Source organism: Megascapheus bottae, chromosome 3, assembly GCF_031878675.1.
Source record: "Megascapheus bottae isolate mThoBot1 chromosome 3, mThoBot2.hap1, whole genome shotgun sequence".
NCBI classification, from domain to species: Eukaryota; Metazoa; Chordata; class Mammalia; order Rodentia; family Geomyidae; genus Megascapheus; species Megascapheus bottae.
In genome coordinates, this window is record NC_143511.1 from 13510967 (window position 1) to 13526859 (window position 15893).

At 40.7% G+C, this 15893-nt stretch overlaps 1 protein-coding gene across 1 annotated transcript in view; it reads right to left on the bottom strand.

The window, feature by feature from the left end:
• The window catches only part of Habp4 (hyaluronan binding protein 4), a 35250-nt gene extending 20459 nt beyond the window's left edge, over positions 1 to 14791 (bottom strand). Inside the window, exons 1-4 of the mRNA XM_090329568.1 lie at positions 14305 to 14791; positions 8803 to 8965; positions 3429 to 3590; positions 3150 to 3218 (exon numbers count right to left, since the gene is read on the bottom strand). Of these exons, the coding sequence (XP_090185694.1) occupies positions 3150 to 3218; positions 3429 to 3590; positions 8803 to 8965; positions 14305 to 14701 (791 nt within the window). The 5' untranslated portion in view covers positions 14702 to 14791. The remainder of the gene's footprint in view (positions 1 to 3149; positions 3219 to 3428; positions 3591 to 8802; positions 8966 to 14304) is intronic.
• Positions 14792 to 15893: the final 1102 nt, after the last annotated feature.

Consider the following 15893-nt stretch of genomic DNA (forward strand, 5'->3'; position numbering starts at 1 on the left):
ACCCCTTGAGCCACTGTACCACTTCCTGTTTTCTGGTGATTAATTGAAGATAATCTCATGGACAGAGTGCTCAGGCTGCCTTTGAACCTCGATCCTCAGATCTCAGCCTCCTGATTATCTAGGATCACAAGCATGCAGCTACTGTGCCCAGCTTGGGTCACTTGATTTTTAATCACCCAGTAGTTCTGAAGTCTAGCAGAATGGCAATACTAAATAATTTCAACTTTCTCTTTGTTCTCTTTCTCTGAAACAAACCAAGATTAAAAAACAAAAGAGCTAGTGAACAATGGCTCATGCTTGTAATTCTAATTACTAAGGAGGCTGAAACTGGAGGGTTGTGGTTTGAAGCCAGCCCAAGAGGGAAAATCCATGAGATTTATCTCCAATTAACTACCAAAACAAGCTAGAAGTGGAGCTGTGGCTTGTTTCTAACAGTAGACTACTAGCTTTAAGCACAAAAGCTCAGGGAACAGAGCTGGAATTCACATAATACACACAACAAAAACCTACAGGCTTGCAGATAATCTGCACTGTTTGGCAATTAATGACTAAAAAGTTATGGGGAAAGAGAAAAAGGGAAATAAAAATACCAGAGGCTATAAAAAATCAGCATTCCTTAAGTTTGAGCAGTGAACTGGTTTTACAGTGAGGAAAAAAAATAACAGACCTGTCCCTTGTATTGACTCAAATTATTTTATGAATAAATATAAAACTCATGTTGTACTCCCAGTTTGTTGAACCATGTGACCAAATCTATAAAGCTAATTGAAGATGAACAACACTCGGTTTTGACAAATAATATCCATCTGAAAGCAAACTGCCAAAGTTGCATTCATTACAAGAAATAGCCCTAGAGCCTGTGCCTATACTTTAACTATAGTTATCCTAGAGCAAAACATGCCTATTTGGGTAATTATGCTCCACAAAATGATGCTGTACATTTCAAGGCTTTTAGGACCCACCTCAAATTTAGTCAGATTTCACAGTTAATCCAAGTCTCGAACAGTCGACAGATTTTCACCAAATGTTACTGATAACAACATATAACTACCTGCTCTCAACAGTATAAACTTTAAGGCAATATTATTGAAAATTCATGCATGGGTGTCTATTATACTTTTTAATCAAAATACTATATTTTTAAATGATGTAGATGGAGAAAGATGTTTTTAGCACAGACATTTAGTGCCAGACTATTAAAAGAAGCTCAAAACTGTCAGAACTAGTTCAGTCACATTAGTCTTTCATTGCAGCCACTGCTGCCAGTGTTTCCATTAAGAAAAAGTGATGCGCTGTGTGTATCACGTAGCCTTCACTTCCTCACTAATCCAAAGTTCACATGACAGCGCTGTACTACACATCAAGGGATTAAAAAACCACGATAGATTGAGGATTTAGCTCAGTGGCCTGGCAAGTGCAAGGCCATAAGTTCAGTCCTCAGCTCTGAAAAATATAAAAATAATTTAAAAGCAAAATAAACAAACAAACATGAATCTTGCCTGATGCTGGTGGCTCACACCTGTAATCCTGGCAACTCAGGAGGCCGAGATCTGAGGATTGAGGTTCAAAGTCAGCCTGGGCTCTAAAATTCTTAAGACTCTTACCTCCAATTAACCACTAGAAAACTGGAAGTGGCACTGTGGCTCAAGCCACACTAAAAGAGTAAAACAAAAGACCACTGAGACTATGGAATCCCAGATTGAGCACAATTCAAAAGGTTTCTCTTCAAGGTCACATAGAAGAGAATGGTAGTAAACCTTATGTTACATTTGGTATTGTTTTTATTTTTTTTGCCAGTTCTGGGGCTTGAACTCAGGGCCTGGGAAACTGTCCCTGAGCTTTTTTTGCTCCAGGATAGCACTCTACTACTTGAGCCATGGCTCCACCTCTGGCCTTTTATGTTTCTGTGGTACTAAGGAACTGAACCCAGGGCTTTGTGCAGGCTAGACAAGCATTCTAGCACAGTCCCAGCTGGTACTCTTATTTTATATATTTTTCTTGTACAACACAGATACTCAAGGAAAACAAGTTCTTTCCAGGCATCTTGTCTGTAATCTCAGCACTCAGGAGGCAGAGGTAGGAGGATCACAAGTTGGAAGCCAGCATGGGAGACACAGAGAATTCCAGGTCCTCCTGAATTGTCTCCAGAAAAAAACTAACAAGATTCTGTAAAAAGCTTAGATTCCTTAAAAGAAGAAAAACAAAAGTCCAGATGCATCAAGCTTTCTAATTTAAAGGAAACTGATCTTGAGCCATTTCTTACTCTACATTGTCCCTTACCCTGATGTATATCCTACCCCTTCCTCAACAGACAACATGAAGGCTAACACCCCTGTAGAACCAAATATGTACCGTACCTACTCTAACTAGCAGAACTGGTAAAGATCTAAAGTATCATGAAACCATAGAGAAATGTCCAACAGGAGCCAAGACACAGGATAAACTTGTCTTGAAGCTGCAACCTGAAATCTACAAATAACTATAAAAAATAAGATGCAATACCAAAAAGCTAAAAGAACTCTGAAAAGTTCTAGAAAAATATACATGTGGGAATTTAGAAAGCACCTTTAGACATACATAAATGTGCTTTTCCATGTACTAATTATTAGAGTGTCAGCAAGTATGCAGTCATCTGTCACAAATCCTTTAGCTAGTATGAAACTTTAAAAAGGTCTTTTTTTGTTGTTTTTTGTTGGTTGTAGGACCTGAACTCTGGGCCTGAGTGTTGTCCCCAAGCTCTTCAGCCCACCGCCCTACCCCTTCAGCCACAGTGCTACTTTTGGTTTTCTGGTGGTTAATTGGAGATAAGAGTCTCACAGACTTTTTAGTGTCTGGGCTGGCTTTGAGTCACAATCCCTAGATCTCAGCTGCCTGAGCTAGGCATGAGCCACCACACTGGGCTAAAAAAAGGTCTTTAAAAGCAGTTTTGAATCTAAATGCATTAGAGTAAACTTGTTTTAAAAAGTTATCACCTAGGTACTTACACCAAAAAGTTATCTCTATAAACCAAAGTCCCAAATCAGTCTCTGCTTAGGGATACATAATTATAAAGCATAATTCAGAGATCATTATTCTCAATGAAAGCAAATAAAGGTACAGAGATTTCTACTTTATCATAGGCTCTCAAAGGACACACATTCACCCCTTACCTGGTATCTTTACCTGATCCCCAAGTACGAGCTCCATATCCACCCATGTTGTCTTCGGTTCTAGTAGATCTACAGAAATAAAGAGTGTTCCTTTAAGCTAGAAGTAACTAGTCAATTTCTAGATCAGAAAAAGTGGATCATAAAAGCTGTCCTAGGATCAGCCTCCCACAAAGTAATAGCATACTAATATTAATTTGGCTAAATATGAATACATAATTAAGACTCATATAATGTACTGCCAAAACCTATAGGGAAAATAACATTTATAAAGTGACTTACATTTTATCATTCCCACTGTATCTTTCAAAATCTCGTTTCCCTCTCTGGTCAAAAGCATCAAAAGCTCTGTTCCCGGGACCGCCTCTGCCTCTGCTTCGCATGCCCCCTCTTGGGCCTCCACGTCCCCTCAGTGGCCTGTCTCGATCAAACCTGTCTACCGGTCTAGGAAAAGAAGGCATAATGTGATAAAATGGATGAGAGAAAAAAACCTTCTAGAAGGATATTGTAGCTATAGTATATTAGTATATGGTGGCCTAAATACAGTGTTAAATTTATCTTTACTGAACATTCATCATTCCTAAGTGAGGGAGCATCCCAGATATCAAGGTAGGATGTCTCACTTTTATTCTTAAGATTTGGGTTCCTCATTTGCAAAATGAGGATGTAAAGGATGCTCTAAAGCTCTTTTCTGTTCTGATACTAAATTTTAAGTTAGAGTGTTTTATATAATAAAAACGCTTAAGCTTCAAATTATGCCCACCCCATATCTTTCAAACACACATCCAACTGGTGCATGAACACATCAACCTGGTACCACCTGACTTCTACCCTACTATTCTACATACACTTCTAAGACAGTAAAGCCCCCTTATTAAATCCAACAGCAACTTTTTTCATTTAATCTCTACCCATCATTTTCCACTGACCTGTCTAGATTCCCTTTCCCTACTTGTCCTTAAAAAAATTGTAATAGGTAAGATGTGGTACTCTGGCTCAGAGTGGTAGAGTGCTAACTTTGAACTGCTCAGTGATAGCACCCAGGCCCCGAGTTCAAGCCCCACAATCAACCAAAAAAAATTGTAATAGGTAATTCTTTAATATGTTACAGAATTCTTATTGTTCTTCAGCCATACAATTCTACTCTCAGAGGCAAATATTTCCAGATTCACATACACAAAAAAAGATTCTACCCTGAGTCACACCCTGTGTTTCTTTCAGGTCTTCTAAATCACAAGACTCCTTACTTCCTCTATTACCTCCACTGGGATGACTCTGGGCCTAGCACATACATGACCACATCGATCTTTGGCTCCCCCTATGGTCCCTAGTATAAGAGAATCCAAGCCTTTCCCCATCTTCTGCCACATTCAGGCTCCAGATCCAGGGGTGTGATCACTTGACCATTTTTCCTGTGCCCATCCTCTTGCTGTTTCTTTCTGAGGACCTTTTTTTTTCTACTAGAATGTAAACTCCTAAGATGTAGTTTAAAGGACTATAACAATTTAATAATTTTAACCCTTATTAACTTTTTAAAAAATTTACCAAGGTTTTTCAAAACATTTGCCACAACAAATTATTTTAAAGAGATCCTGCAGCGAGGTACTGGTGACTGTAATCCTGGCGACTTTTGGAGGCTGAGATCTGAAGATCACAGCTCAAAGGCAGCCCAAGCAGGAAAGTCTGTGAGACTCTTACGTCCAGTTAATGACTGAAAACTGAGGTGGAGCTGTGGCTCAAAATGTCAGAGCAGTAGCCTTGAGCAAAGACACTCAGAGAGAGTGGCCAAGATTTGAGTTCAAGCTCCATGACTGACCAAAACAAGAGGAGATCTTGGCCTCAAGAAACCTAGAACATTAATAGCTTCAATACTTTCACTAGATGCATGTTGTAACCTTTCATGGTTAAGAAAAGCCATTCTTACCACAATTGACAAAATGTTCTCACTTGCAAATTTCTTTTCTTGAAAAGATAAAAGAAATGTGTAAGTATGCCAATCTCATATAAAACACTTGCTAAATAAAAATCTCTAAGTTGGCTTTTCTATCTTCTCACCAAACCAAAACCAGTTATAAAACAGAAATCACTAAAAAAAATGTAAAAAGTCTACCCAAAACTGAATAGCAAACATGGAAAGTAACATAAGTGAAAATCAGCCCTAAATTTATAGAAATCTAGATCAGATAAAAAAATACAAAGGCTCAAATATATTAATAATTGAAACCAAGCCTAAAAACATCCCTATGTTCGAGTATGAAAAGTTATCTATTCCTTGAAAACAGTATCTATTTCACAGATATTCCCCTATTTCTTTTTTTTTGGGGGGGGAGGGTTGAAACATGGTCTTCCAATGTAACCCAGTCAATAAACTTGAAATTATCCTGCTTCCGGCTCTACTGGGATAACGTGTGAACCACCACACCGTGTCTTCTATATTTTAAAACTTGATGAAAGTTAATCTTGTACTCAATAAGTTTAATTTTGACAAACTCAAACACAAAAGGCAGGAAAATAATATATGTATCAAGAATCCTAAGCTGGGAACTAGTGGTTTATGCCTGTAACCCTATGAACTCAGGAGGCTGACATCTGAGAATCAAGGTTCAAAGCCAGCAAGAGAAGCAAAGTCCATGATACTCTTTTCTCCAAATAATTATCAGAAAACCAGAAGAGGTACTGTTGCTCAAAGTGGTAGAGCACTAGTGTTGAGCAGAAAAGCTCAGGAATAGCACAGTACCCAGGTCCTGAGTTCAAGGCCCAAGATCAGCAAAAGGAATAAAATAACATTTCTCTCCATATTTCTAAGGTGACACAAAGAAGATTATCAGTTCTGTGGTGCTCTTACCAAAAGTATATGGCTATGTTCCTCAAAGAAAAAATCAGACAAACATAAATCATGGCATATGCTACAAAAATAACTGGCCTACTATATTAAAGATTCCAGATTAAAGAAGTTAGAGCACCTAGTGAAATTAATCTTGTGAGACTGTTGTTCTTAATGTACTAAGTTTTTTCTCTTCTCTTTTTGCCCTTTGGTTAATCTCATATTGTTACTGTATCTGACTTTGTTAGCTGGTATATTGTTTATTTGAAATAGAAAAGGGAAGAGGGGAAACAAGATGATTGGGAGGGGTGGGGGAGGGTAAGGGGGACAAAAACATGAGAAGAGGTATCAATGTGTGAGAAGTAATGCACCTACTACCCGACGAATGTACTGTAACCCCTCTATACATTATCCTAACAATAAAAAATAAAATTATAAAAAAGTTAGAGCACCTAGTGAAATATGAATGTAAATTAGATCATTTTTAGAGTATTAGATAACAGTACTATATCAATATTGAGTTTAATAATCATGGGGTTATTTTAGCAAATATATGAAGTATTGAGGGATGAAGACTCACATATCTTCCTTTCAAATGACAAAGAAAGAAGTATGTGAAAAAAGGGAGAGAATGATAAAGCAAATATGTTAAGATGTTGATATTTAGGAAATCTGGGATGAAAGGCATCAGAGAACATTTTACATAATTCTTTCAATCTTTTTATAAATCTGAAATTATTTTAAAAGAAAAAATGTCATTCCATTATCCCATATCCCCCTACAAAGACCATTATATATGTTATTTCTCTTCACAGACCAGATTTTAATTTCACAAAAATCTTTTTTTAAGGCTAAAATACTTGAAAAATAAAATGGTGGGATGGGAGTTTAGCCTAGTGGTAGTGCTTGCCTAGCATGCACAAAGACCTGGGTTCGATTCCTCAGTACTACATACATAGAAAAAAGCCAAAAGTGGTGCTGAGGCTCAAGTAATAGAGCTCTAGCCTTGAGAAAGTCCAAGGACAGTGCTCAGGCCCTGAGCTCATGCCCAGGACTGGCAAAAAAAGAAAGAAAATGGTATTTGGGTGGGGTTGGGAGAGATGGAGTAGAACGATGAAAGGAGCGACACTGATCAAGATGCACTGTATTCACAAACTGACATGTTGAATTGTAGTTTGCAAAAGTTCCCTATTTTTTTTTTTTTGCTAGTCATGGGGCTTGAACTCAGTGCCTGGGCACTGTCCTTGGGCTTTTCTCAAGGTTAGCACTCTGCCACTTGAGCCACAGTACCACTTCCAGCTTTTTCTATGTATGTGGTACCAAGGAATCAAACCCTGGTCTTCATGCGTGCTAGGCAAGCACCCTACTATTAGGCCAAACTCGTGGCCCAAGTTCCCTATTTATAAAAAATGGCAACATGGATTTCTGCATTTGAACATAATTTCATTTTTTTCCACAGAATAATACGTAAGCCTTTCAAAAATTTAGTTTTGATCCAAGAAGCTTTAAGTAGCCATTACAGGGCAAATTTGAATAATCTCCAAAAAATAAAGTGAGCCTTTTCAGAACTTTCTCAATCTTACAGCAGATCTACAAGGTTGTGGATTGCTATTTTGTGTGTCCCTTCTAACTGCACTATCTGCAGAAGTCACCTTATGCACACCCCCTTCAGATGAGCTACTCTCTGCTACGTGTGTTTTGCTTGTTTATTTCTAATCTACTCCAGGGGCGAGGCAGAATGCAGCAGCCTTATAACCATATTTCACACCAGAAAAATTTCCAGAGATTGGTATCATGTATCCTATTAGACTTGTCTTCAAATTTCTTATGATAGCCTACTTAACCGATCATAGAACTAAGAATATGGTTTAATCAGTTTGAGTCTGAATTCATAACACTAAATCAAAACTAATTTTATCCCTATTCTAGAATTAGCTCCTTAGTCTTAAACTTCAAAATAAATGTTTAATCTTATACACTCATCTTCATTGGTTTTGTTTTGCTTTGTTGTACTGGGGCTTGAGTTCAGGGCTATATGCTTATTATGGAGAGGTACTCTACTTGAACTATGCCTCCAAACTTTTGTGACTACTGTGGTGTCAGTACTGGTACTTAAACTCAGGATCTTCAGCTTTTACTTACCCTTTTTTGTTCACAGCTGGTGCTCTACCACTTAGGCCACACCTCTAGTCTGACCTTTTTTGCTGTCTACATGGAGAGAAAATATTATAGACTTTTCTGCCTGGGCTGACTTTAACCTGTGATCCTCAGATCTTAGCCTTCTAAGTAGCTAATATTACAGATATGAGCCATTAGCATCTCGCTGCTTTGTTACTTTTGTATACTTGCTTTTGCTTGGGCCAGCTTGGATCCCATATTTATGCTTTCTACACAGCTGACAGGCATGTACCACCACACCTAGCTTTTCATTAGTTAAGATAGTGTCTTGTATCACAATTTTCCCCAAAACAAGCTATCTTAACTGGTATTAAACACTGCACTGTGTGCTTCTCATAGTCACAGAAAAAAAAAATTTTTTTTCCTTTGAATTGCTACTAGAAGTTGATCCTAGGGCCTTGTACATGCTTTAGTGCTCTACAATAAACTACCTTTGAAGTCCACAGTTTTTTTAGATTATACAATTGGTCCTGAATTTTGATGTAAGGTATCTGAAACACATGAACCATCTATCAGGAGTCATCTAATAATGACTTGTGGTGTACAAGAGCAAAACATTCTTAAGACCTACTATATGGGAAGGTCATAGGGCTATGTTTGTGTTCTGAAAATTCTGTTTCTCCAACTCTTGCAGTTGAGGACTGTGGCACATACTTTTCATCTGAAAACTTCTCAGCTGTAAAGTCTGCCTGCCTCTCGGTCTCATAGGGTCGATATTCCCTGTAGGATCGCCGCTCTGCTCTCTCCAGTGTCGCCTCTGTTCCTCGGCTGTCATTCCATCCTTGTTGCTCCCCTCTTCTAGCAGTCCGCTTCTGGCCTGCCAGCAGAAAAACCAAAGCACAGAGCTAAAACACAACACCTGTGATAGCATAGGTAGAATTTTATAGGTTCCTTAAGATTTCATTTTTCTACCCAGTTGGAAAAACCATTGGAAAAGTTGGGAAATCTTGGAAATTTCAGGGGAAAAAAATTACTATTTTCTAGAATTTATTTTTAAAAAAGCCTAATTACTACTATGCCTTCATTTTTGTCTAAAGAATAAGATAAATCATAAATCATACAATTATAGGTATCTTTTTTGTTGTTGCTACTGCTGTTCTTTTGTTATTTTTGTTGGTGGTAGTGGTCATAGTGCCTGAACTCTGGACTTGGGTGTTGTCCTCAAGCTCTTCAGTTCAAGGCTACTGCCCTACCCCTTGAGCCACAAGTGCCACTTCCAGTTTCCTAGTGGTAATTTAGAGATAAGAGTCTCATGGACTTTAGTGCCAAGGCTGGCTTTGAACCTCAATCCTCAGATCCCAGCCTTGCAAGTAGCTAGGATTATAGGGGGCCACCACGCCCAGTCTGCTGCTGTGTTTTGACATGTTTGAGACTAGCGTGGAACTCAATCCTTCTTTCATCAAGACTACTGAGTGTTTAAATTACAGGTATGTACCATACTTGGCTAAGTATAGGTGACCTCTATTAACACATTTTAATAAATTACATTTCACAAAAGCCCTTTATGAAATCGTGGTTCTAAACCTCATCCAGGGAAGTATATACACACTAATGTATTAGATTGTACTTTAAAATTCTAACTGTACATAAACCAGGGGCACCTATGGTTTATAGCCTGCTAAGGTATTTGTTTATAAACAGTTTGTAGTGTATATCATTATTTTGAAAGTTTTCTCTGACAGGATCTAGATATTTATCATATGTCTCTAGTGTGAGCCCAAACTCAGTTTCCAACTCACTCAAGAAAGCATCTTTTTGGTCCACTCGAGAATCCAGCATCCTGGTGAAACAATGAAAAAGTGCTAACTTTCTTCTCTTCCTTGTTATATACACTACTCCTGATGCATTAAAGTTTTTAACCAAAGCCTATATTTGAAGCCATCTAGTAAGTTAGTAAATTGTGAACTTTTCTTATTTCTTTTAAACTGTCTTCCAAAATTACCTTTTTCCCCCATAAATTCAAAAGGTCTCCTCAATATTACATACAAATTTTACTACAGTGCTTTGATTTTCTTTGGAGTAAATTACTCCATATTGTCTGTATAGCTATAAAATGTACTCAAATAATGGGTGTGCATTTCATTAAATTCCTACTATGTATACAAATGACTTAAAAATAGAGGCATGTATTTTTTCCATTTTCCCACTAATATGTCTTAAACTTTATAGTCTAACAAATAAGTACTATCAAGTCTTAAAAATTGTTCTTAATATCACTAACATAAAATTATGTAATTACTTTTAATATAAAATGTTTTTGAGTATCAACTATTGTGCAAGAGATTTAAGTTCACTCTGGTATGGCTTTAATAGTCTGTATCTATAAATATTTAGATCTAATTTGCAACATTTAATGAGGTTACAACCTGAACTTGTGACATGTTTAAGATACAGAAACAGCATTTCCATCGAGAATTATACTTTTACTGCAGAAACAATTCAGATCAGAGGGGTGTTGGAAATCAGGGAGAAAATGTCATTAAATTAACAAGTTGAGCCAGGCACTGGCAGCTCACACCTGTAATCCTAGCTACTCAGATCAAGATCTTAGGATTTTGGTTCAAAGCCACCCTGGGCAAGAAAGTTCTGAGACTCTTATCTCCAATTAACCACCAGAACACTCCAAATAGTACTGTGGCTCAAAGTGGTAGAACACTAGTCTTAAGCAAAGGATCTCTGGGACAGTGTCCAGACCCTGAGTTTAGCCCCACCAAAAATAAAATAAAATAAAATAAAGTTGAAGCTGGGCACTGGTAGGTCATACCTGTAATCCCACATATTTATATGGATGGGATCTGAGGATCACGGTTCGAAGCCAGCCTGGGCATAAAAGTCCATGAGCTTGTTATTCTCCAAGAAAGCCAGAAGGGAAGCTGTGGCTTCAAGTGGTAGAGCACTAGTCTTGAGCAAAAAGAAAAGGCTAAAGGACAGAGCCTAGGCCCTGAGTTCAAACCCTAGAACTAGCACCTAAATAAAGTTAACAAATTGAAAAATTAGAACTATTTTCCTATAGATTTGCTTTAGATTTTCTATTTGTTACACATAAGAGTTTTTGTGTTTTACCATTATAGTAACTGCATTAAACTATAGAATCATTTAAGTACTTATCCTATCTTCTTTCTGCTTCCTCATTTAAACTTGCTTTATAGTAAAGTTCTTTCCACCATTTGTTTAAAAATTGAAAAGTGTTAAAATAGAATTAGCTACTTATTAGGATAACTAACAAAATCCAGCAAACATTACAGTCTCCCTCTGCATCTTCAAAGAACAAAGCTAATAGTGACAGGCATTTTTCCCCAGAAATTAGTTGTAAGAGGTTAAGACTGCAACTGAACCCAGCTTGTTTTTCCATGCTGGATCAGCAGCTCCAAGTAAGTAATGCAAACCTTGCATTTCACCAGCCCTTTCCAATAAAAGGCTGGCATAAGCATTTTATCACTGATCTAAATACAAGCCTAAAGAAAAAAGAATACTGTAAAACTTCCAGCAAGAGTTCCCATAAAACAGTTGCATTTTGGCTCAAACACTATAGCTCTGAAAGCCTAGGAAAGCAAAGCTGAAATACCCTCTGATGGCTCAGAATATATTGAGCAAAGGGACTCCTAAAGGTTTATATAAAGCTTTAGACAACGTAGTACATTAAAACCTGTATTTCCATGGGGCAAACTTCTGATTTCCACTTTTTGGAGGATTAATGTTTCTGTTATATGTCAAAAAGTATATCCCAAAGTACCTGATATTTTTTCTATGCTATGTATCTGTTCAATCATCAAACTAAATTGAAAATGTCTGAGTATAGAAAAGCAGTCCTTTATAACAAAGCTAACAGAAATGTGTAGCTCTCTAACACTCATTGCAAATAAACATAGTACAGTAACTACATAAATGGAAATTAATGAGATGTTTGCTGCTATTGTGCACTTGAAAAAGAACTACAATGATATTGTAACTATAAAGTTAACTAAAGATTTTTTAATATAGATCTCAAAAGCCAGATTGCTTAAACTCCAAATAGAAAATTTTGCAAACGCACTAGATTACAATGCCAAGCAACTTATATCACATAAGTTTTGAAAAAAAGAAACAGCACTGTAAATTTATGTAATTAATTTGTGCATATAAATTCACAGTAGGAAAAACAAAGGGTCTTAGTGCAACTTCATACATATAAAATATCCACCACAGGGGTAGAGAGGTAGCTAACTGAGAAAGCCTGACATGCTTGAGGCCCCAACTTTCTCAACACTAAAAGAAAAATAATAACAATACATTTTTAGGCTGGGAGTTTGGCCTAGTGGTAGAGTGCTTGCCTAACATGTATGAAGACCGTGGTTTGATCCGTAGGTACCATATGCACAGAAAAAAGCTGGAAGTGATGCTGTGGCTCAAGTGGTAGGGTTCTAGCTTTGAGAAAGCCCAAACAAAGTGCTCAGGCCCTGAGTTCAAGACCCAGGACTGGTAAAAAATACATTTTTAATTTGAAAATGGTAAAAAGTTCAGTTTATTATAAGCAGTACTAACTGCAATCACACTCTTCTAAAGGATAGAACATTATTTGTTTAAAAAAATGAGGCTAGACAATGTCATGATGGCACATACTTCTAATCATACTTCAGCTATGCAGAAAGCATAAGACATCTCTAAAAAATAATGAGGCCATCAGTTCAAACTATTATAAAAATACATAGATGAGTAAATAAATGGAGAAGGAAAGACTTGCCTTGTGTAATTTCATATGCATCTCATTTGAGAAAAACCTAAGGCAAAAAGTTCTCTCTCATTTACACTTACTGAAATACCAAACAGCATGAAAAAAAATTTTGTTCAGCATCTTTTTTGTACTGACTTCTGATTCTCCAAGTCACGAGTCCACTGCACACAGGTAAAGAGTAGCGAGTTGCACAAGTCAAGGCTCCACTACTTAAATCAGTGGGTTTTCTGACAGAGCTGACTGCACACCCGTGTGTGTATGTGTGTGCATATGTGTGTGCATGAGCACGCGGGCCCGGGTGCTGTCCCTTAAAGCTTTTCTACCACTTGAGCCACAGCTCCACTATGATTAATAGGAGATAAGAGTCTTAAGGACTTTCCTGTCAGGCTGGCTTCAAACCTTGATTAAATCTCAGCCTCCTGAGTAGCTAGGATTACCAGCACGAGCCATTGCTGCGTTGTAGAAATGCACTTTTTAATCAAACAAGGAACAAGCCAATAAAGTCTACCTGAATAATAACAAACTACACACCTAACCTCAATACTCCTGAGAACCCTGAGGCCATTGCCTCGTTTCAGAAAAACAAGCAGGTGAAGGGGTGCTGCAGACTAAGGCCCAGTAGCAGTCCAAGTGAAATGCATTCAGAAGCTGCCTTCCCCCTTCCCAGAGGCATAATGGTACTACATCAGGCCCGCTTGCTAGCACTACTGGCCAAAGAAATTTGTGGGGTGGGGAGTGGCATTTAGAAGCTTCTGATTGCAAGGATTCAAAAATATTTTTCTTACAGCAGCCCGGAGTGATCATAAGTTACACATCCTCGCTACAAGCTGCACTGGCTATCCAAGCCTGGGCGACACCTGGAAACTGCCATTTGGGGAAGGAAGGAAAGGGTTGGGACGTGCGAAAGAGTGCACTGGGAAGGTTGGGGACCCCTGCGCCACCAGTCTGGCACTTTCTGCCGGCTGGAAGTCAACCGGCCGGGCCCACCCACGGCCGCCCCTCCCCTTCCCCCGAGATCCCGAGTCCCGGCCTCCTTCCCCCGCCCTTCTCTCCACCTCGCTAGTCCTAATCGGAATCCTGGGCCGGCTGGACCAGAGCCTGGAGAAGGTTCCAGGCTGCTCCAGACGTGGCAGCGCCAGCCTAGGGACCCCAGTTTCCTGTCCCAGCAGTTACCCGCCCCCAACTTTGCCTAACTCGTCGTGAGGACCCAATTCTGGCAAACGCCACACGGGGTGTGACCCCAGTCGCTCTCTTCTCCATCTTTCAGGGCCACAAGGTCTCTCAACTCTAGCCAACTCTTCCCAGGGCGCCTTCCCCTTTCCACGGCCCAGCCTCCCAGTCTCCCGTCCAAGGTCCCAGGGCAGCTGAGGATGGATAACCTCCGTGACCCCGTCCTCCTTCCTCCCCTACCCCAGGGGTCCCCAGTGTGGGTGGGACTCGCGTACCGGGCGGCTGCGGACCACCCCCAGGGCTGTCCGGCTGCTGCTGCACGCCGGGGATCGGGAGGCTCTTGCGCTCCTTCTGAGACTCCCTGCGGCCGCCGCTCCCGCCAGGTCTGTGACCCGAGGTTCCGGCCGGACTCCGGCCGCCGCGGTTGGGAGCCCCGGCAGCCGCCGCCGCCGCCGCCGCCGCCGCTGCTGCCGCCGCCGCCGCCGCCTCGTCGCGTCTCTTGCGCTGCAGCTGCTGCTGGCGCCGGCGCTCGGCCTCGCGCAGGATGTCAAACGGGTCTGACTCGTCGTCCAGCAGCTGGTGGAAGCGGTTGGCCACGACGCAGCCGAAACTCTCCTGCATCGCGGCGCCGGCTGCCGCCGCGGCCACGGGGCTCCCAAGAGCGCCCTTCATTCCGCCGCGGCCACTGCGGGCCCGCCGCGGGCAGCCCACGCGAGCGAGTCTCAGCAAAGCCGGTGGCGAGGACCCATCCCGCCCGCCTCCGCCCTCCCTGCCCTACCTGGTCCGGTCCCTCCCGGCGCCCGCCCCTGCGTTGCCGCTGCCGCTGCCCGCCCAACCACCGCGAGACAGCCAATCAGCGCGCAGAGACACGCCCCCTTCCCAGCCGGCGCTCCAGCAAACCCAATCACAGGCCGGTGGCTGTTACGTCACGCGACCTCCGTGCCCCTCCCCCTCCGGCTCGTTGAGGAGGGGCGGAGCCACAGGGGGTGGAGTTACTGCTGAAGAAAGTCTGTGATCCCGGCTGTTGACTCGCGGGCGGGTCACAGCCATTATGTGTCTCCTTGGAACTTGGGTGCACGCTCATTGTCTGCCACACTTCTTTGAAGGTTATATATTTATTTTGCAATTCAACAGTTATATACTAAGCACTTAGTACGTGCCAGTCTATGTTGTGGAGGAAGTACCAGCTCCTTGTTTTTATGGGCCTTCGATGTTAGTCTGTATACTGAGAAAAAGTACTCCAAAGGAAAGATTGAGTTCTAACTTCTAATGCAAGGGTCTGACCGATTAGGATGCTTGCAGAAGCTTTCCTTTGGAAATGAAGGTTGAGGTGAGAGGGAAAGGTGGCCAGGGACAGATGCACATGTCTTGAGATGGGATGGAATGCAAACCTTACTAAAGCTCAAAGGAAAACATTGTGACTAGAATGAGAAGGATTGGTCAAGAGCCTAATTTTATTCTTCATTGTAGGAGCCCTGTCTTAAACACAACCAAATGTATGTTTGAAAAGGCTGCTGTAACTGTCCTATGAAGAAACTACAGTGGGGTATCCAGAGAAGAACTGATGATTGCCACTTTGACCTAGAATGGTAGCAGTGTATATAAGGAAGAGTGAATAGATCAGCAAGACTTGGGACTGTGCTAGGTATGGATGATGAAGAGGATGTGAAGATTTTTTTTTTTGACCAGTCCTGGGGCTTGAAATCGGGGCCTAGGCACTGTCCTTGAGCTTTCTTAAGGGTACCACTTGAGCCACAGTACCACTGCCAGCTTTTTCTAGATTTGTGGTACCCAGGAATCAAACCCAGGGCTTCGAGCATACTAGGCAAGCATTCTACCACTAGGCCATATTCCCTGCCTGTGA